Here is a 24,279-nt window from a genome sequence, read left to right on the forward strand (position 1 = left end):
TATGTTTAATGTTTTCGTATATTACATATTTATACATAAATGCATGCGTATACATCCATATATATACAATTATCTATCATTACTAAAGTCTTTTGGAAAGTTTGTTCTTAGCAGATGCATTGTGGTTTTTTTTCCAAAAACTGAAATTCTATGCTAATACTAGTCCTTATATGTTGCAATGAATTATGCTTGACACTTAAGAAATACCAGTTTAGTCTAGTAGACATGGATTAGAAAATATCCTAAATCTGCATTTCTAGGGTTCTAGATAATCCTAGAACACTTCAAAACAGGCCTGACACTGAATACACACCCAGAATAATTTGAGTACATAGTGGCATTTTTCTGTAATTCTACCTTAGGCGTGTCTCCGCATCTTTTGAGCAAACGTTCAGATGAACAGGCTTGAGAAATGCAAAGCCTATTTGATTCAATATGAACTCTTCATGATCCATTATCTGTGTTTCAGTGGGCTCAGTTAATCAGATTAGGAAACAGAAACAGAACTGTGAGATTTAATTGACTAGCCACAAACACACATACAGGTCGGATTTCAAACTCCAATTTTGCAAAGTGATGGATGAAATTTTAGAAAACTGCAGCCACTCCAAGAACCTCTTAAACAAAAAATTAGACAAGGGTGGACTTTTCTCAAGTTATTACATCTATTTAATTGCTAAATTATTACCAACCCGCATGGTACATTCACAGAAACACAGGAAAATAGGACTAGAAGGCTTCTTCTAAAGAAATTTCAAGCACTATTTTTCAATTTTTGTGAAATAAAATATTTCCTTTCTGAGCAGCCAAACTGACATTTCCAATATTTTAAAAGGACTTTTAGGCTTTGTAGTAGGCAGAATTTTACTTCAGATTCCTTTGATATCCAGTACAGCTCAGGAAGCTAAGGTGTGCTCTAATGTGAAAAGCCACACAGTAAAAAAGCCACAATTCTCACCTTAAGGGAGGCACTAAGGTGCCACTGCATTATCTACAACTTCTACAAATATTCATGTGGATGTGCAGCTTTTCTGTCCTGCTGCATACCCTGCAAACATTTAGAAAATAAAGGCCTTGCAGCAGAGAGCTTGAGCTTTCCTTTGTGAGTTCAAATGCTGCATTCCAATATGCTTTTCAGAGACACTTTACAATCCCCCAAACTGTAGCAAGCCATACCGCCAGACTAAGACAGAGGAAGAAACAGCTTTGCAAAAATGCAAAGGAAAAAATATAAACATACAGTAGATGTTGCTAGCTGAGCCCACTGGGCATATATTGTTGGTCACAGCATGGATCTGACACTGTGGGGTATATTTACAGCATGGGGCATGGAGAACTACACACACAAACAATCGTGAGAACAGTATATTTTTTCTTATGTGAAATGCATTGAAAATTGACCCTGTTGGGATGTAAATGGGGAATCGGATTGTTGTGGAAATTCTACTGGTTTGTGTGCTTTTTAAGTGTTGAATTTTCTTTTCAAGTGATCAAAAGTGTCGTTGAGTCATAACAGTCAAAGATGGCAAAGACCACATATTGCTCTAATTTTGGTCTTCACACATCTTGCAGAGATTAATGCTTGAAAGATATTATTAGAACTTTTTATTCCTTTATCCCAAAGTGACACCATATGAAAAGCTTGCCATGATAGTTCTTCAATATCTTCTCTTCTAATTTTCAAAGCTATACCATGTAAATTAAACTCAGAAAAATCACATCAGAGCTAAACGAAAGAGTTAATATGCACTCCATACAGACATTCAAACCCCTGCCAGATCCTCTCTTGCTCAGGTAGTAGAACAACCACGCTGCCCCTTGAAGTACAAGTGCTTCAGCCTTACATTTTACATTGCTCCCTATCTGCTTTCTTTCCCCATGGAATTGCCGAGTCCATGTTTACAAAGCTTCTTCTGACATACATGGTAAGACCAACCAATGTTACAAATCTCCTAATCAGTACAACACGGTACTTTCAGGGACTTCTTACCACAGCTTAGTCTAGCAGTGAAAGGACAGGTTGGTGGAATTGTGTCTGTTCTGAGTATCACCAGGAAACCATCTCTGTCAGAGATTCTTTACACCCATGAGATAGCTAGCGACGAGCAAACACACTGCTGGGGGCATGCACCAGCATGTCGTAAGGGACTGCTCTACATCACCACTGAACACTTCCATTGACTTCTTGAGGCTCTAGTTGTAAACTGTGGGCTTCTAAATTAGTTTCTCAAGGAAAGGCTTCTTTTCAAAAACCTCTTGTGACCTTACTTCTCCATTTTAATTAACCACACTTAGCCCATTGCTGTGCTATCAATATTGATACTTTCAAGTTATATATAAATTTCCAAATTTCCAGCAAGCACAGTAACATTAACTTTTTGTGGTATTGCTTCTTTGTTGCAGTAAAACACGGGGGGGGGGGGATGGTATTATTTTACAGCAATAAATGCCTGTATGTCCTGGTTCCATAGAGGAACAAGACTTTTGTAACAGATACAGCAAAAAAATTGTGTCCTTCTTTTAACTGTCAAAAGGAAATATTGTAACACAACCCTAACAGAGAAAAGGTGACTCTGTTATCATTGGTAGTGTTATGCAGTTTAGTATTTATTTCAAATTGCTCAAACGGCAAAATAAAAGTACGGATCAATCACCCATGCCATTATTTAAGTAAGGAAACCATGCCTTCTTTCAACCAAAAGCACTTCAAAAAAATGAATATGAAATACTGTCCCATTTTCAAATATCAAAACTGGGATATATGGGAAGTTGAAATGCTTGCAAAACTTACCACAGTGACAAAATCCAATATGAATTAAACCTTGATGTCCTGCTAATCACTAAAGCAATCTGAGTACAAGAGCTGGCAAATAAATTGAGTAGGAAGATGCATTTTCATATAGTCATTTTTCCGAGGGGAAATGAACATTATCTTCCATTTTCCAGTTAAAAAATACAGTGAAGATTACTCATCCTTAAAAGAGATGTTAGCATACTACTTACTGGTAATGCAGGAGCAATAATAGTTGATATAAGTGCAGAAGTGTTATGAAAACATGCCTTGTATATCAATAATATGAAAAAACCCTACTGTATTTCAAAAAGTTTAAAAGCTTGATTCCTGCTTATTTAAGCATATGTAGAGTTTTTATACTTAGGTTAGAAATCCATGATGCACTGCATCAGAATCTGTAATTTACATATATGGTGTAAAAACATGTCTATGGGAACTTCTGCTTTTGGACCAAATACAATCAACAGTTGAAGGGTTATTTATCTTGGCTTAGATCTTTACCAAATAGTAAAAGCCCTGCCTAGAGATGAGTTGGTAAGTGACTGTTCACTGCTTCACAGCTACCTGCTGAAAGTTCAAGGCATCTCAGAAGCCACAGAAACAGACACAGTAAGCAAAAAAGGGGTGTATGGCTCTTGCAGTGTTTATGAGTATTGATGGTGGAACACACTATAAATTTCCAGGGCTATCCAGAGCTCAAATGGTTATTGGAAGAGGAGTCTCTCAGCTACACAAAGTCCTCCTTCAATAGACTAATTTCTTCTCGATGCAACTACTGCATCTCTCTTGTCAACCAGTTTAATAACTGCTGTAACTCAACAAGATGTAATACTCTGGTCACTGAGCAAAAAAGCTCGAAAGCCCTCCAGAGGTACATCTTCCCATATACATCATAATCTCATTTGAAGATCTGTATTTGTCTCCTCCACTATTCCTGTCTATAGTATAATCAAAATCTGACAGACCAATATGCTATCAAAGATCCGAATAAGCATTTTAAATGAAAAGTCATTATCTAGAATACTGACTAGCATGAAGAGAACATTTAAATATTTCAAGTCTTGGCAGACTTCAACAATCTCACCAAGATGGCACCTGTCTACAAATGTTGCATACCAGCTTTGCTGCATTAAAATCAATGAATTTGAATATATCCAGCAGACAGGGATCCAGCTTACAGAAAGTATAATTCAGCATATCACAGTACTAGTTTGAGCACAGTTAAAGAGTGCTAGTGGTACATCAAAAACAGGGGAAAGTTTTTGTCTGTCTGTCTTTAAAATGCCTTTTATGCCTGCAGGTAAAAAAAATCCTTTTACATTTCATTTTCAGAGGCTTACAGCTGTTAGTCATTAATTATTACTTATGAAAAGATAGCCATGAAAAATTAGTTTAAAAACAGATTCTGCAACTTAAAAGTTCGAGTGAGATAGAAAGTTATTTTTTGAATAATAATTTCTTCAGTACAGCTGCTGTCATAAGGACACTTCTGAAAAGCGACAGGAGAAGGAGACTGGCTTGTTAACACACCAAGGATGACCACGATTGTCTTAATTTCAGTCCAGTGCACTTCTCATCTGAATGCAGCATAAGAACACTGAACGTTGTCTGGACAAGGGATGGCTTCCACTCTCCTGTGCCACTTATTCCTTCTTTCCACCAATCCTCTGACTTATATACACATTTGAAAAATAATCTATGCTTACAGAGACAGATGTTTGTCTTTCACTGTCCTTAAATTCCACATTTCTGTGCAACCTACAGAGTGCTGTCTTTGGGCCAACATCCTAGAAATAGCTTTAGAGTCTAAATGAACTGCAGGAAATTCCCATGAAGGTGTGGGAGTAACTCACAAGATTTGGCTGCTATTACCTGGCAAAGTAACAGTAAAGGGTATAAGAAGTGCAAATCATGGACCATCTCCCATACAGACTTTAGTTTTATGTTTTCTCTGATTCCAAGCTTGTTACACAGAAAAGTCTTCTTATTCTGACATTAAGGAATCAAAACTCCAGCCTGCTACATACTCCATAGTTTTGTGTGGGTGTTTAATATTTTTTTCCCTTTTATTTTCGCCTCTCTCCTGCTCATACAATCCCTAACTGCAGTCATCATCCCTTTCTCACTGGGATCATGCCCTGAGACATGTTAAGTATATCGGCTTAGACTTTACAGTAGCACTGTACCCTCAATGCTAGCACAACCTGGAGAGGCATCTTTATCTTCTGTACTTTTGACCTCCTCTCTTCAGCACATACACTGTGGATTCTTTCTGAACATCCAGAATCATTTGCATGTGAATGTAGAGTTCCTCTACCTACAATCCTGAGGCAAAAGTGGCAGAAAGACAGCTCTGCCACTAAATTTGAACCTTCAAGGAGATGACAACCTTCTGATAAAGAATGAGTCAAGAACTTACAGGTAAAGATTAAAGGGCAAGCTAACATGGGTGACACTGTTGTGGGTGTTAGATAGGGATAGTGTAGGGAGGTAGATAAATGGTTTCAGAACCATGTAGCAGACACCACAGAGAATGAGGAACCTTGGACCCACAAAAGCCAGACTCCACTTCAGTCTCCACCCTCCAACATCGCAACCAAAAAAAGATATGAAGCTTTAACAGCTATACACATCCACAAGCAAGGCCTGCAAGGAGAGACTGTGCTAGCAACCCACGATGGACACCATAAAAAGAAACGCTGAGTGTTTGTAAGCTGTAGGGCAGGGGTCCTCAAACTTTTTAATCAGGGGGCTGGCGCGCGGATGAAGTGGCAGGCAGTCATCTGCGGCTGCTTGGTTCCCCCCCAACCCCCGGTGGGGGGGTTCTGTAAATACCAGGGGCCGGATTGAGGACCCTGGGGGGCCATATCCGGCCCGTGGGCTGTAGTTTGAGGACCCCTGGTGTAGGGTGACTCTGTATTAAGGGACATTGAAAGAGGCTGCCCAGAGCAGTTGTGGGGTCTCCTTCTCCAGAGATATTCAAAACCCACCTGGACATGACTGTGCAACGTGCTCTGGGTGACCCTGCTTTAGCAGGGGGTTGGACTAGGTGGTCTCCAGAGGTCCCTTCCAACTCTGACCATTCTGTGATTCTCAATATCAACACACATAGAAATACCGCTGCAGGTTAAGTGTGATGCTCTGTTGTTGAATTAGTAGGTTTTGTGTTGGAAACTATTGAAAAGTAAGGATTTTATCTCATCCTATGGAAAGCCAATAGGTAAACTAATTCAATTTTTTGAAAGTATGCATCAATTCTTCAGCAGGAGGGGGGGTGGGGGTGGTGGTAAATTTGTCTGTGGAGATGTATATACCACATGTACAGATTCAAATAGATGATGTGAAAGGTACAGCACCTTCAATGCCTTCATTATGTTAATAACCTGAGGGGTTGACATTTTCACTTAATTTCTTAGATACATCTTTTCCATCCATGAAAAGGTGCACCCATGATAGCAGCGCTGTAATTAGGTTCTTCACTTTTGCACCAAGAGGACGAAATAATGTGAAAGTCATTTCAACTGCCTGGTGCTTTTTGATGCTTCTTACAGCAGCAGTGGAAGCTGAAGAAGAGAAAAAAATTTATGACAAAAGTCTTTCCTCTGATATACATCTATAAATGCAATTGACGTTCACAGTAATAACCTGTATAGATAGATTTCCTTTATTACTTAACTGAAACACATTAGGATGGAACAGTGAATTTCTGCAGGTTATATGGTTGGGATATATGTAGGCTTATAATCTCTGGAGCTGCTGGATGTGATTAAAAACTAGGACAAAGCTATCCAGTTTGGAAAGACTTAATTGATTACTGTTGTAATACTTCAGCCAGTTTGATATGCAGATGTGTTCTATAATAACACTCACGAAATAATACAGTTCAATATTTCCTGAGTCCAGTGATAAGCATGACTAAAATTTTCAAAGGTGTTAAAGATTTAGTGGGAGATGAATCTATAATTATTCTTCAGTCCCTTTGAAAATCTTAAGCCTGATACTGTTTATTGATGATAAACTGCAGCACACCTGAATTTAGACCATTTAATTACATGGTTAATAGAAATATTTGCTAACAATATCCCGTTAAAAAGCAGATAGAGCTAAAATTTCAAGTAAGAAACTATTCTCAACACACTTTCTACACTGGTCTTCAACAGAAGCTGATCATAACTTCTTTTTAAAAATGGAACAATGCCAACATGAAAAAGAAGTCCATAAAGGAGCCTGATCCTTTAAGTGTACCTCATACATGTGCTTCTACTGCACTCAGGAAACACGAGTCCTTATGAGACCAAGGAGCTTTGGCACTCACATATGGAGGGCCCACTTCCTGGGAAACCATAGCCTTGTTCCTGACTGCAGGATTGTACATTTCTGGATATGACCTTTGTGTAGCAATAATGAGAATTACCTTTCTAGAAGCATGGCAGGGGCAGGGGGTGGGGTGGGGGGGCAGGGGTTATTTTTCCCTTCTGATTAACATCCAGCTGCAACCCATGGCCATGATACTGACACTGAGGGTAAGAACACCTGTTGCATCCTTTAGAAATGGGAAATGAGCCAAATGCCTTACAGCATTGCATTGCTAACAGTCTTGGTCTTCAACAGTTTGGGCTAAATTTGAACCTACATCTGGAGGCAAAGGGATCTGTATTACACAATGAATAAATTTCAAGGCCAACTCAGCACTAAACTTCCAATGTTTTGTTGCTACTTTTCAATAAAATCACTTTGTGTTACACTTGTTTCTGTATAAAATAAAGTAAATGTCACACTTTTTTGTCATACCATTTTTATTTAACAGTTGGGTTTTTTTATACCCATTAGTTAAAAAAGTTATAACAAGGCAAATCATTTATCAAAATGAAAAATGCTGTACTCCTTGAGCAAGGAAAGGGGAGTCTAAATAGAATGTCCCTGCTCTTAAATTAATGGAACCATGTTATATTTAATATTTTCTCTTAAGTAGTTATGTAAGCACTCCAAGATCATTAATGAAGAAGTGCAGAATCACAATTTACAGCTGAAGGGCAAAACTGCTAAAAAAGCATTTCAGAATCATGTCATCGAGTGATACAGTTTAGGAAAATAAATGTAAGAATCATTGATCTCCGATACCATAATTAAATGTTCACAACACATGACAAGGAGAAAGGACAACAAAGTTCATTAAAACTTGACTTGGAATCTAAGATGCAGAACTAATCAAGCAGATGTACTATGGAAGGGTCAGTATTATAGACAAGAATCATGGAACCACAGGGTGGCTGGGGCTGGAAGGGACCTCTGGAGGTCACCCAGCCCAACCCCTGCCAAAGCAGGGTCACCCAGAGCGGGCTGCACGGGATCACGTCCAGGCGGGTTCTGAGTGTCTCCAGAGAAGAGGACCCCACAGCCTCTCTGGGCAGCCTGGCCCAGTGCTCTGCCACCCTCATGGTGAAGAAGTTCTTCCTCATACTCAGGTGGAACCTCCTGCGTTTCAGTTTGTGCCCGTTGCTCCTTGTCCTCTCGTTGTGCACTACTGAAAAGAGCCTGTTCCACCCTCTTGAGACTCCCCCTTAAGACATTTGCAGCCATTGGTGAGGTCCCTCTCAGCCTCCCCTTCCCCAGGCTCAGCAGGCCCAGCTCTCCCAGCCTGTCCCCACCAGGGAGGTGCCCAGGCCCCTCACCGTGGCACGCGACTTTGCAACAACATCTGCCACCTCCCTCAGCACTCGGGGGGGATCCCATGGGGGCCCACGGATCTGTGGGTGTCAGGTTTGTCTAAGTGATCTCTGACACAACCCTTCGCAACAAAGGCAAAGTCTTCCCTTCTCCAGACATCCTCTCTTGCCCCCAGGGCCTGGGGGTCCCGAGGGCCGGCCTTGGCACTAGACTGAGGCAAAGGCGGCATTCAGTAACTGCCTTCTCTGTGCCCTGTGTCACCAGGGCACCCACCTCATGCAGCAGCGGGCCCATGTTTTCCCTGGTCATCCTTCTCCTACTGAGGTACCTGAAGAAGCCCTTCTTGTCACCCTTGACATCCCTCGCCAGATTTAATTCCAAATGGACCTTAGCCTGACTCACCGCCTCCCTGCACGTTCTGACAACATCCCTACAGTCCTCCCAGGTGGCCTGCACCTTTTAGCACATGCCTTAAGCTTCCTCCTTCTGTTTGAGGTTTGCCAGAAACTCCTTGCTCATCCATGCAGGCCTCCTGCCCCCTCTGCTTCATTTCCTACTTGTGGGGATGCACTTGTGATGAGCTTGGAGGAAGTGATGCTTGAATATTGGCCAGCTCTCTTGGACCCCACAACCTGTAAAGACCTAACACATGGGATTCCTCCAAGTAGGTCCTTGAAGAGGCCAAAGGTAGCTCGCCTGAACACCAGGGTCCTATTTATCGCCCTGCTTCTTCCATGCAGGACCCTGAACTCCACCATCTCATGGTCACTGCAGCGAAGGTTGCCCCCAGCCTTCACATTCCCAAGCAGCCCTTCTTTGCTAGCACAAGGTCCAGCAGCACACCTCGCCTCACTGGTTCCTCCACAACCTGCATCAAAAACGTACCATCAACACACTGCAGGAACCTCCTGGGCTGTGTGTGCCCAGCTGTGTGGTCTTTCCAGCAGATATCAGGCGGGTTGAGGGCTCCCATGAGAACCAGGGCCTGTGACCATGAGACTACCTCCAGCTGCCTGTCGAAGGCCTCATCGACTCCCCCTTCCTGATCAGGTGGCCTGTAGCAAACACTCACAACAGTGTCCCCCATGTCAGCCTGCCCTTTAATCTTTACCCATAAGCTTTCGGTTCTTTCTGCATCCACCCCTAGGGAGAGCTCAATGCATTCCAGTTCCTCTCTTGCATAAAGAACGCTTTCATTTTAATAAAAAGTATTTTAAAATTAGATTTTCTTGTGATTATTTCAATTTAACATAAGATTAATGGTCGATAGTTAGTTTTTTGTAAGGACAATTCATTTTTGTGCAACATCTCCAAATGTACCATTGGCCAGTTCATCTGCTGGCATTTTGATATGTTATGTTTCTGTCCCCTAGAATCAGTGCCGCTGCTCAGTTGTCCTTTGTAAATCCAGCTCTCACTTGACATCCAGACACTAATACTCACATTCCTAGCCTTCTTTCTATAAATTCTTGTGGAACAGATTTGACCAGGCTTTCTTAAGTAATGCAATAACTGATCTTCTAATATACAATAAGTTTATTGCAACAAAAGAAAATTCACAGAAATCAGATGGAATTCATCCCAGTGAGCTAATGGAACTTGCAGAAATAGTGTTGGAGCCACTGGCTATTATTCTTCAGAAGTAATGGAGAACAGCCAAGGTCCCATAGCTGGGAAATTACAAACCATATTACCTCTTTTGAAGAGGAAAAAAAAAGAAAAAAAACAAACCCAGCCAATCTACCAGAGGAATTGCAGAATGGAGAATTCAAATTCGAATTGCCAAGTTAGCAAGTGAAGCAGTCAGTTTGGAACCTGCTACAAAGGCATGCTGAAAGGTTGGTGATAAACAATAGAATCAGGAATTGGCAGAGGCAAAGCATGTCTATAATAATATAACATAAATATTATTGAATGTGGGCCTCCTGCTCAGGGCTGTTGCTACCATTCACCCCCTTAGTACAATCAGGCTGCTTTATGACACTTTCACATGTGCCAGCAAGTACAACAGTCACGTTTTGTCAGACTTCAGGAGAAACAATCTATTGGTCTAATTCCTCATTGTTTCCCAGCACTTGGGCCAAAAAAGTTTATTTTGGTAACGTCCCTTTATACCATTATAATATTTCACAACATTAGACCACCTTACATTTGTGAAAAACTAGGCTTTAAATCGCATGCTAAGTATACTAAAGTGACCTATAATGTGTAACAGAAGACGGAACACAGATCACATTTGTATAGGAATATTCCTATATTGCGATTAGGTCTACAATCTCATTAGTTACAAAAACAGTTTAAGAATCAATTGCCAGGTTTTGATTTGCAGTGGTTTAGGAAGGTCATTTCCGTGCCAGTTACAAGAAGCTTCTCATGTTGAAAATCAAACTATAAAAATAGATTCCTCTTTGTTCCCACAGGACATGGGAACTAGAAACCAGCAAACACAGAAAACTCAGAACTGCCAGGTTTATCAGGAAACACAAAAAAACATTGATTCCCTGTTCAATTTAGCCCTAAAGTACTTGGCTAAATAATGAGTCCATCTTTTCCAGAACACATCACCAAGTCCTAGAAAATAATTAATTTTCTCCATTTTAACAAACATAGACATATCTTTCAAAAAACTCCACCATTTGAACTGTCTTCTTTTTTAAAGCTCCTTCTTTATGTGATCATACCTGCCACTTTATGAACAATCAGACAAACTATTCTACTTTTGCTTCTTCATTACTGCTAGCCTGTTTTCTGGCATGTCATAGCTTCCTGTATATGCCACAAATAAATTCTGTATGTAGGCATTCAGTCTAGACTAGGGACTCATATCCTAACTCCTGTTGAGCTGATATATACGGTGGAAAAAGTATATAGGGAGTGCCTTTTGCAAATTGACACAGGAAAAAAATATCTGTGTTTCTTAAAAGGCAGATAATCCCAGGCATAAGCAAGGTCAAAAACCAGAAGGAACACCAGTACCTTACTAAGCTATTAAGTGTAAATTGAATTAGACAGGCTTAAGTTTCTGCTAACTTAACACCTTTTACCCCATTCCACTTGCAGCGAGTGACTGTTCTCATTGCAAGGACTGGAGCATTTGCTCTGTAATTCTATGTAATAGAAATGCTTTCTACTACTGGAACCAGGTCTGTATCACCTGACTATAAAAGCCACAGAAGCATGTTTTACTTACTTTATTTCTTACTGCTATTCAGAAATTTTCTAGGTGTTATAATTAATTTTGAAGACTTCACTTTAGTTAGCTATCCTGTATTCAATGACAATATCTAAAATGTGTAGAGATATGTATGCTGATCATTTGTTTTAATTATTAATATTAATTAATAACAATAATTCTTTTTTAATGTAAGATAAAATCATAGGCTAGAATAGTTATAGCTGATTAGAATAACCAATAAGACTATAAACAAGAATGCATGCTTGGTTTGTTCACCATCAGTACTGCATCTCTTTTGAAAACTATACAGTGAGGCATTTGTAAAAATATAGCTGTTGTTGCTCGGGGTTTTTTTACTTTTATAATTATTCTCATCCTAGATTTTAATTTTTCTTAAAATATTATGCCCTTATTATTAGAAAACACAAGTTTATGTCTGAATGCTCATCCATATTTTCTGAACTATGATTCTATTAAATACAAGGTATTGCCATTTTTCCCTAATACTTGTAGTTATTCTACGTGTTGTTTGCTTCAGTGGTAAGACAGCAAACCACATCTGGTACCTCACACCACATGCCTCTCTGCATTTGATTTGTAAATATAAAAGGTAAAAAATAATTACCTGGTAGTATTGGAACAGAAAACTAAGGAAATCCACAGAATTTTCCAAGTCCAGCCCAGAGCTCCAGATATGCAGAGATACCAAGAACATAGTGAAAAAAGGAAGGGGGAGTGGGGGGTGGGTGGGGGGTGTCTGTGTTTGATTTCACACTAAAAATGTGAATAATTATTTTTCCTTATGAAATTACCCTTTAAATCTTAAACCATGATTAAATTTTGGATTCTGTGTGAAATGCCATGTGTAACTCTAAAATACGTTTTCATGCTCCATACAGTGAGATAGTTGGAACAGATATACAATACTCCTCTAAATGGATTGTGCTTCTGAAGCTCTGTTAGAATAAACTACATTTATTTTCATCAACATGGCAGACTTGTCTCATTATCCTGATTCATATTTGTTTTCCAGAGGATTTCAATTGTAAGTATTTGGTAGCCGGCTCTGAAAAAAGAAAAAGTGCATTCATCACTCCTCTAATATAGATATATGACAGCCTGAGGTGCAATAAAGTTTGTATTGCCTCCGGTTTAGGAAGACTCTATTAATAACAGGTGGCAGAGCTACAAGTTAGATATATGTATTCTCCCAAACGACTGTCAAACAAAAACTTTATAGAATATTACATATAAAAGAACTGTGCTCTGATATCATTATTAAAGTCAACATTCAGGTGTTAGAATCCTTTTTTTGCATGGGCATTATGGTAAGGTTTTTAATTTCACTATCCACGTGAGTCCTTTCTTCTTCGCTGCATCAAGCTGACAGTGTTCACCTTATGAGCAGCTATTCAGTATCTTGTTTCCTCCTTTTCCAGTGTGTTATCCCATGACTAGATTACTGTACAGCCGTTGTGCCCTGAGCTGAAGATGGAATTAGCCATCTCCTCATGAGCTTTTTCATGGGATTCATCATGAAAATATCAGATGTTCAGAGACATTAGCAAATTTACCTTTGCAACAACCTAAGGGAAGAATGGGTTTTATTACGGCCATTTTACTGCTTAGGAGCTAAGGCACAGAGGATCAGATTTTTCACAATTAAACAAGTACCCAAAAATGCATGAAGGAGCCCAATAGTTTTCCCCAAAGTACCAGAACACTTCACTTCCAGCACACAGGTGCTTTTGAAATGTCTTCTATGAGACTATGCCCATCACTGAATACATCATGCAAATACAGTTTAAAATCTGGCCAAAACAGATTAAGGATGATGGTATCCATGAATTGTGGGTTCCTACTCTCAGACCTCTTCGATTTCATCTTCAGAGTATTTGGCATTCTACTAACATTTCATATCCTCTAAACAGAAGCTTCAAGCTGCAGCAGAAATCTAAACATAAGTTGTAGCTTTGAATCCTCAGCACTTCTGTGTATCAGTCATCAAGATCCCAAGTCAGGCATCCGAAAATACTGAACACCTCTTCAAACACACGTACATAAATTAACTATCAGCAAAAAGAAACTGTGCGGCTGCTGTGAGCAATTTTCAAATATTCTAATGATTCTTTCCCTGAAATTCTCATCACCATTTGCTACATACCTCCTAGGTTGTGCAAAAAACGGAGGAGTCTTGACTGCCATCACTTTTGCTATAAATTCTTAATCTCTTGTACTGAGTGGGGCAGCTATTTCTCACAAATATCAGCGGAAGATCATTACACTATATATATACGTAGAGGCTAATTTGCAATGCAGCTGATGCGCAAACTATAAATCACTTGACTTTGCAACTCCAACAGGGTTCTTTTAATGCTTTGGGGAGTTGCTGGGGTTTTCTTCTGGTAACATTTAAGATATTAGAAAGAACAAGTAGGAAAAAAGTGCCAGACTGCTCTCAAGATTTAATGCACTGACACCCCAGAGTCTCCAACAGGCACCAAGCCTTCTCATCCTCCATATGCATGCAGGTGACCATTATCATTATTTCTGTGACAAGAAGGCAGGATTCATGGCCTTGCCTTTGTGTTAGATGTGCCCAAACCAAACTTCAGGCTTCCACAGCCCTCAGAATAAAACTGCCACTTCAAGTCACTTCGTATCACCTATAACCATCAAAGAAATCCAGTTCTGTATCTAAACAGACAGCTTTTTCTTAAGATAATAATTTTTTTTTTATTATTGCTTCATTTTCTTTGACATATATGAGTTATCCTGAAATAGTTTTATTTGTAGCAGTGATATAAAATCAATAAAACTAGCTCCACACATGGAATCCAATCCCAAATCCAAGACCTGCAGCAATTTCTTCATTTGTTTTTGTCTACTCTTGTATAAATGACCTGAAATATTCCATCATATAAATTTTTATATTATACTAGGTATGAGCTGGCTTTTTACAATTATATAAGTGGTAATTATGAAGTGTCTTTCCACTATCTTTTGTAATTATTACATTAAATCATGAAAATAAGATCTGTTGTATAATAGGACAACAGAGCTTGAAGGACATCAGAGGGCATTTTTGGTCCTGTAAAAGTATTTGCTTATCACATCCATTGTAGACATAGATGTACAGAAGAAATAATACATGAAGAGTCATAATTGAAAGCAATAGAGACCCCTGAATGATCTAATAAATTTCCAATGTACTGGAAGGATACTTCATCGTTGGCTACCGCAGAAACAGAGAGTAATCATATCTTCACCAACACTGAAATATGTGTAAGGACAATAAAACTATATATATTCTTTTGTTCAACATCTTTGACGGAGAACTATCATTTAGAAATAATACATAATAGCTCTATAATGTATAATATATAATTATGTAAATAATTAGTATAATCTTGAGATGAGATGAGGGCTATTAGTGGCAGTGGATACTTTGAACCTTGCACATTTAGTCAAAAAGACCAATGACATCCAATCAAACTTCTTTAAAATGAATTGCAACAAACAATGGCAGCACAGCTGCTATTAGAATTATAATTGAGTTTAGGAGGGAAACAGCAGCTGAATGCAATGCAGATAATTAAGGAGCAAGCTTTTGTTAACACTATCAGTAGGGTCATGATTCTGCAGATTGTGAACTTATTACAGCTGAACAAACTAGTCTATTTTTATAACAGAGGTATATTTCTGCTTTTTATACCAATAAAGCATATTCTGGCTACAAGATAGCTGATCACTTATTTATTTAAGCTATCCATTTAGAGAAATGATAAGCATTTACAAAATCTAAGATTACCATGGAAACCTTATTCTTAAACGCTGAGGATTATGGGAACAATTGGTTATACAATTGGATGGGTAAATAACAAGCCTCTGAGTATGACAGAGACTGTAGCTACGAAATTACATTAAGTAATTTATCTCTTGCAGGCTAATATACATTTTATGTTCACCCAGTACTGAAAGGGAAGCAGTATACCTTCCATTGGTAAATAGTGAAAAGAAAACCTTTAAAGAAATAACATTCATGGTATTCAGACAGAAACTGCATGAATGCAAATTCTTGTGGTCCTAACAGCTAACCCAGGTGTTAGGGAATTACAAAACCCAGGACTGAGAATTACAAGAGTGATCTAAAATTTTATTTCCTGTTGTGTATTGACTAATCTTGAAACAAAGGTTATCCATGCAGAAAAGACAAACAAACAAGAAACACCAAAGCATTCGAAGTTACTCTGAGCTTGCAGCTTGGCATCACAGTCAGGCAAAGTGAGATGCTTGACCATTCATAATCACAAGGCAGGGTTCCAGAAATGGAAAGGGGATCATTAAAATGCCAACTACAACATTACATGCTGTTACCAGTATTACTGTTATAATATCATACGGTCATAAGAACTGGTACTCTTTAAACACACTGAAGAGTGTAGGTCTACCAAAGTTGTTATTATCACCATTATACTAGTAACCCCTTTAACTCCTGTAGCACAGACTCAGGAACTTTGCTTTAAGACAATCCTGCTGACAGCATAGGTCATTTCACTGGCAAATCTAAATTTGAGAGGGACAAATGAGTAATCCTGCTTTGGAATCTCATTGACCTCAATGTGTAAATAAAGCAAGCAGAATGTGTCTGACTGGCAGCAAGCCATTACTGTGCTATGTGCAATAAAAACACTAATATGTCAAAGTGATTTTAAAAATATGCTTTGATATTTCAACCTGCTAAAAATTCTGGGTTTGACCCTGCAACCTCCTAAAATAATATAATAAAAAAGTTTTTTTAAAAAATACTTTAATATTACTAAACATTTGTCTGTGACAAAGTGATTATCGGGTTTTCCATTCCTGGTTCTGAACCTTCTAAGGTCTTATTTTACCTGGCTGTGGCAATAGTAAGCAAAAGGCTGTCCTGATTTGAAACTATTTTTATCTGTTTCTTCAAGAAATCCATTCCCAGCCTCAATATAGAGAAGCTTAATTTGGTCATTATTACAATGACACTCAAATGTGTTTCAGTAAGACTCAAGAATGGTATTGTTTCTGCCCAGTCCCTTTTACGGGAATCTGGAAAAGAAGAGGTATCAGCCAGGAATAAAAACATGCCCTTCTGCTCACATGCACAGCACGTTGTGATCTCTTTGCTTACAGATTAGCTCTCGTATGTCAGCAGAAATTGAAGCACCTTCCTAATTTTATAAAAAGTAGTTTTGATGATTTACTAAAACTTTCTTAATGCTCTCATGTTTGCAGTGGGAGTAGATGCATGGATGTATACCTAGAAACTTAAGAGACAGAGCCAAATGGAAGTGAAACAAACTTGTGGGTTTTCAAAAGCGTATTATAATGGTGACTACTCAAGCCAACATTTGTCAACAGTTAATGACAGCAGAATCTGAGTATATGCTGCCTTTCACTCTATTTACAAAGGGAATTTTGGGGGAAAATTTGACTGATTATCGTCTATACCGTAACTGTAGATGACAGGTTTGTTATTCTGCAGAATTAAGATACCTGATTTCAAATGGCCACCAATATTTTCAAGAGTACCATGGTTAAGAATCATCTTAAAATGTTTTAAAATTAAAAAGAAATTGGAGTCCTGGACTTCCCTATTGTAAATTCTAAAATATTGTAAATAAGTAAATTCTGGGATAGTCTTCTGAAATGGATAGTTTTATCATTTATCTTTTAAAACATGCTATATATTACAGCTGAACAGCAGTTTGAATGAAGAACATAAAATTTTAGGAATTCCATATCTAGTAAATATAACAAATTGTGAAAATAACTAATGGACTAAAATTTATTTTCTGAACATGTTAGAGAACTGGTGTGACTCAGATGTGAATGAGACAATGGCATATAAAATGTGAAGCTAACATTTTTCTAAAGGCCACTAATAAATACATAATGTAGCACCTTTTTACTGGAATACCTGGAAGCTTTCCTCAAGATGATCAGATTTCATTAAGGCAACAGCACTGGGGACTTGTCCCTACAAAGCTTGGCCTGCCTTTGTAACCAGCCTCTACAGTCATCATTTCACAGTTTGCCACTTCAAAGACTTAAAGCCTAACAGAAAATCAACAATACCTCATTTTAGCAATAATTTTTTTCTTTTAATTTAAAATTGAAGACTGTTGCTATGATCACCACTGAAGATAGTGACGCAAAACAACAAACAAGCTAGAGTTGCACTGTTTTACAGCTTCATTAGAATCTGCTGTAATGCAAAGCTGACACATTTGAATACTTTAACATACAAAGCCCTCTGAGAGAAATATGCTGTTCACCAACCAATTAAATCAGCTAGCTTTGAGCATCTTTACATGTCCTTTTCTCTCCAACCTGATATGGTTTTTAGAGTTCCTCAATGATAAAAACAATTTCAAATACTTTGCACAACTTTCTCTGTTTGAATGTCTACCAGAGGCAATAAACTGCTCAGAGCAAACCCTCTTCACTCCTTCACAACCTCCTAGTATCCTCCCCATAGTACCATCATAAAACAGCAGAGCATTCAAACAGACATCTCCAAAATGCTGTGTGAAATATTTTCTACTTGTATATGACAGCCTGATTCAAAGTGCAAAGGTTTCCTGTTTACACTGAGTATGATTATGACAAAATTAACGGAAATTCAGCATTCAATAAGAAAGTAATTTTCAAAAGAATAAGCAGGAGTGCTTTTTCCTCTGTGCAAAAGAGAAAAATAATCAGTCTTGTTAACCAAATAACCTTGTAAAACTTAACCTGCTATAGCAGAAGCATGGACAGCAGCTAACAGACTTCTTGGTAGAGGCAGGAATGTCTGGAAGCAGAAGCAACATGTTGGCAGGCTCTACCTAACAGCTCACTGCCTACCTCAGCTGATCTGATGTTCATCATCAAAGAGTAGGTGAGTATCACTTGTGTCATTACCTGTTGGGTTTTTTTTAAATGTCTCTCTTCAATTAAGAATGCAGGTTTAGGTCTCCCATTCTTACATGGACAAAAATCCACAGTAAGAGTCAACAAAATTCTGGAGTTTTAGTTTTCTTCTTGTCCGCTTTCTTTTTTTGGAGAACTTGGGACGGGGCGGGAGGTGGTGGTGGTGGGGTGGGTAGGATTGAAAGAACTATCCTACTGAAAGTGTTTTATATATGGAAGAAGCCTACTTCCTTTTTGCACACCTGCAATGGATGTCCTAAGGCATGGCATTATCTGTTGGCATCCCAACACTGGATGGTCAGGGCACAGGCAGCATTTCACTTGAATAGATATCAGTGAAAAAAGAATTTGGTCTTCAAGATTTTCACTACCATTAAAGCGTGATTTCTAATAATGCAGGAGGAATAAAAACCAAGCCTGATTTCCTTTGCTGTTGTGGAAATCAAAACCAGATTTACTTATAAGCAGCAAAGGTTTGCTGTGAAATAACTGACACATGATGAAACATGAAAGCCACCTTAATGCAATCTGACAGGATGGTTTTCCAGCTGAAACCCAAGTTTACAACTCCCTTTCCTCCTGAACAGCAGTTAACACTCATTTTGGATGGATCAACAGGTCATATCTGCAATTCCCTTTTTATTGATGAGAGCTTTCTTTCCATAGTGATGTAACTGCTAGTCCACAAAGTGGTTAAGCACAAAGCCTGGAAGCCAAACCTCCCAGATCATTGCACCATACGGCCAGTAAGCTCTCAATGGATGCAGCAGTCTGTAAAGCGCATGTGGACGAACGTGACTTCTGTGTGGAAGTATTAGAGCACACAATTCAAACCTACTAGGGTAATTAGATCTAGTACAGTACAATAATATTTGTCACTTATAGATCACTTTATTATTTAAAAACATCTTATGTATTATTAATAAGCAACCTCCTTAGTATCCTAAGATGTGGGATAACACCTACCCTAAGCAATATAGTGTGGTGTTATGTGGTCTATAACTCCACATATAATACATAACTTAATAAGATTTACTAATGAACTTGACTCTATTCAGATTGTCATCTTACCTTTAGCTACATGGAGCTGAAGCCCAGAAACCTGAATATATTTAGGTATGCAACTTCCATTGACAGCAGTGCAGGTGAGGCAGATAACCTTTGAGAATCTGAAGTGAAATACTTTCATGACATGCATTTAAGGACAGAAACAGTACGGTGTTTCCCTTTTTTCTTTCTCTCTTTTTTGCCCAGTGGGAAAACTATGTGGTAGTTTTCAAAATTATTTTTCATTTATTTATTTTATGTCTGCTGTGCTTCACAGGTTTGATATTGAGGCAAGGTTAATGACACGCAGCTAGCATTTTGGAATTGAAAGTGAAGATGTTAAGGTGGTTCCTAGATCCTGTGGGTATATGGTAGACATTGCCAGAATATACAAGAGATTAAATGATGCTTATCAAAAATCAATGTATACTAATTTTTCCTATCTGTGCAAATTTGCTGGGTTCACAACTCAGCAGGGGTAATGCCTGCATTTCATATATAATAGCTACCCAAATTCAAGGTCAAATCCTAATTTACTTCTTGAGGCAAAACTCTCAGGTACTTGATTAATGTTTTGGCTGTGGTAACACATTAGGTTTCACCTTACGCAATGATTATATATGAGCCACCACTGAATTCTTGTATGGAATCAAGGATGCCTGACTGATTCCTTTAAGGCTGCTAAGGTGTTTCCATTTAAAAATACCTCTAAAAACTGTAGCTGTAATTAAAGGCAGGACAATGGTAACCTCTCTGCATACAGCAGTATATGAATCGGATCAGTAAAAAGAAACTTCAAACGCATTTGACTCACATTTTGTAAAAGATTTCTAAACTGAATATGTGCTAAAAAGAGACATGAGAGAGAAAACTGTTAGCACAAGTAAAACATCTGATTAAGCCACAGGGGAGCCACAGTCAGAACCTGTTTCTATTGATGGTTTCTTGTGTGACTGTTGGTAAATCCCTGATTTCTTCATGCCTCCATGTTCTGATGGTAAAATAGGCATAAAAACTCATCTTTCTTCAGGGAAGTATTATTGAATCCAATAGCACTTATGAGGCATTCACAAACTATTAATATGTAGGGATGGGCGAATAAGATTTTCCTCAACATTTTTTTCCACTCTTGTGACTGCGAGTTAGGCTACATCATCCAGGAAATTTATTTATGTTTGGAAGCTCTCAGAAGGCTTGATTTACAATCTGTGTATGTGGCTGAGTATAGTGCATGTCTCAGTTATGAAGCATATTGACCAAAGAAGTCTTTGCAGTTGAAGAAAGAATTAACTGCTCTGTTGGAGGGCTTCATAAACTCGTTTGTTATTACTGTTGCTCCACAGAGCCCCAAATGTCCAGCACAATCTCCTTCTGACTGTTTTGTCTGCTAAGAACTCAAAAGTTGTTTTGCTGAATGATGAGCTGTTTTTTTGGTGTGGGGTTTTTTTGTTTGGTTTTTTTCTTTTTTCCTATGTAATAATGCATTTAAAACAACATGTTGGGAGCTGTTAGACATTTATTTACCATGGTGTGTTAATCTCATCTGGGGGGGTATAGAAACTCAATCATGAGTGCTACAGTATATAAGCTAATAGCCAGGATAAAACCAAATGAGTAATTACTTAACTTCAGAATGAGGCCTGGGGGAATTCTTCTTTAATAAAGGTTTAATTCACCAGTGATAATGAATGCAATCTCACATACTATTGAACAACACCATTAGCATAATGGCTAAGATACAAAAACTATAATTAGAACAAAATAGAAATGTTAATTACAGCCACGAAGGTACCAAACAAAAAGGGAGTTTTTCTTTACCTGTCAAATGGGTTCCTGCCTGTGTAGCTTTAGTAATCCCTGTGAATGGGTCATCAGTTCTGCTCGGGTGACTGACAGGCAGAAATTAAAAATGGAGGCTTCCTTTGCCTTTTGATTCCAGAGAGGACTGCAATTCACACAGGAGACTTAAATAGAGCACAAGTGAGGGCAGTAAAGACTGTACCTCTAATCACAAAGCTTAAAAATTAAGCTCCCATGTATTTGAATCCAACACTTCAATTCCTTTTCACAAAAAGACAGGCCCATCATGTCAGCTCAGGAATATTAGATCTCTCCCAAGTTTATTTACTACCCCCAGACATACTTGCTGTAGTCAGCACCATGTAGCTGGACAAGGAAACGTGGCAGCCTGTTGGCTCGGTAGCTCCTGAGGAGTTTGCTGATAACCAGCAGCTTCATTTCCGGCACTAACAACAACAATAACAAAAGCTCTTTGTACATAAAATTTTGCACAAACTCCTATACCTTGCTTAAATGAAATCTGCGAGATGTCCTCATAGAAGAACACTCTTTGTGCCATTTCTACTGTGCATTTTCTCTAATCTCGTGCTACACAAATATTAAACTTACAGATTCAAGAACTCAAAGGTTATAAAATATGAGAACTAATGTGGCATTTTTCCCCCTTTCAGGACTTACTCAGTGTATAAAATGGACACTAACTGAATGGGGAGCTATTCAGTTTTCCTTTTTATCTTCATCCTTCTGTGTTTGATTCCAGACCTTATTTAGCACACAGCATCAACACCCTGCACTGAATACAAAATTACCAATTTCTTCATAGGCTTTTTTGTGGTTTTCTCAGCTTTTCTGTGGTGCTCTCAGCTTCACTATAATTAATCTATCCTCCCAAAACCTCTAAGAAATCACATAATTGAAGCACAGAGAGATGAAGGCCACTTTGCTAATTTTTTACTAATTTGGGTGCCTGCTTTGATACAACTAAGTATTCTAGGGAGGGGGAAGAAGTAATTTATGCAGCAGTGCACACATTTAAAATACAGCCCCTATTAATTTGTACTTTAACGTGAGCTTTTAGCTATCCATACACAGAAAACACCCTTAAAAATCTCTGAAAACTCTGACTGAAGAAATCTGATGATGACCTCATTATCATCAGGAGAGGAACTCAGTCTCCTGCAGTGGCACTTGGTCACCTGAACCATGAGACTAACCCTTCCACCCTAAGAGCTCTGCACCGTGCACAGTACAATTTCTGCAGCAAATGAACAGGCAATCCAAAAAGGTTGGAAAGGAAGAAAGAAAAATAATAATAACCTGAGAAATTAGAGAAATTTTTGTTATTGTGTTTTCCAGTTTCCTTGCAACTTGGAAGAATCGGGATGCGGATGTTGGTGGGAAAGACCCTTCTACCGTTCCTCTAACACTGTTTCCATTAAAGCTAATGAAGGCTGATGTAAATACCTCAACCTGAACCCAATTCACAAACCTGGCAGGGAATAAACCTGCCTCACGATGGAGACAGTCACTGGCTGTTCTGTGAGCATAGGCTGATGCAGAGCTACCAATATGGCACTGTCACCAAGATGTCCACGAGAGGGGTTAGTCAAAGTGCTTTCTGTTCTGTAACAGGCAAACGATCAAAGCACTGATGTTAAAGCGTTGGCTAAACCACCTTAGGGGGAGGAGGCTCAAAGTCCATCTGTTTGAATAGATCTCTCACCACCTGGCTACACAGGATATGATACCTTTCCTGTTTAAGCTGGACAACCTCAGCAAAAAATATTCAAGCTTCATTCGATGAAACTGTGGAAAAAACTAAAATCCCAGAACCATGACACGAATTTTTAATGCAGTAAACAGGATACTCTTGTGGGTGGCAAGAAACCTGGGTTATGTTTCTGTTCATATCTGTGTTCTGTATTTTATCTGGTGAGTATTTAACATGAAACGCATAGTAACAATTATTACAGTGTGGACCAGAAACCAAATGCCTCTTCTTCCTAGTCCCTTGCTCCCCTAGCCACAAGACTAGACTCCTGCTGCCCCTAGATCTGTTTCTCTAGTCTACCAATTCATGGAGTCCTTTCTGCTCAGCAGAATTTCAACAGGCAATACAGTCCAACCCACCCAACCAGCCTATATCACAACGATTATGAGATTAATCCAAGAGGCTGGAAACACAGATTTGAATCTTTTCAGGTTAGGTAAAGCATTGTAACATGAAATACCATGCCCCAGGCAAAAACCCCAAATGTATTTACTTAATAAAAGGAAAAACTTATCGGCCATGAGGGCAGTAAAAGAAGGTTCTGCAGTTTCCAGTCCTGCAGGTTTTCAAGATCATATTGGATTAAATGCTGAGCAACCTGGTGTGACCTCATAGTTAAGCCTTCTTTCAGCAGGAGGTGGAACCAGAAACCTCCTGAGGTTCCTTCCAACCTGAATTATTCTATGGTCTCACAGGAAAAGGAGTGGTGGCCTTCCTCAGCAGTTACTCCATGGAAAAAGCAACAACTGAAACCAAGCCTTATGACAGGGGTCCTCAAACTACAGCCCATGGGCCAGATACGGCCCCCCAGGGTCCTCAGTCCGGCCCCCAGTATTTACAACACCCCCCCGCCGGGGGTTGGGGGGAACCAAGCAGCCGCAGATGACTGCCTGCCACTTCATCCACGCGCCGGCCCCCTGATTAAAAAGTTTGAAGACCCCTGCCTTATGAGAAAGAATCTCAGAACTACCTGCAGTAGACTAGGAATGTTTGGCGGAGACCTTCACTCTTTACCCATCTGTCTTATTCTTTTACAATGTCTAGAGAAGCTATTTACAGACAATTTCAACATAAAGT

At 38.9% G+C, this 24,279-nt stretch overlaps 1 protein-coding gene across 1 annotated transcript in view; it reads right to left on the bottom strand.

Moving 5' to 3' along the window:
- The window catches only part of IQCM (IQ motif containing M), a 117,465-nt gene that overhangs the window by 19,410 nt on the left and 73,776 nt on the right, over positions 1-24,279 (bottom strand). The window contains 1 exon segment of the mRNA XM_055798034.1: positions 6,202-6,357. Coding sequence (XP_055654009.1) covers positions 6,202-6,357 — 156 coding nt within the window.

Source organism: Falco peregrinus, chromosome 2 (assembly GCF_023634155.1).
Source record: "Falco peregrinus isolate bFalPer1 chromosome 2, bFalPer1.pri, whole genome shotgun sequence".
Taxonomy (NCBI): domain Eukaryota; kingdom Metazoa; phylum Chordata; class Aves; order Falconiformes; family Falconidae; genus Falco; species Falco peregrinus.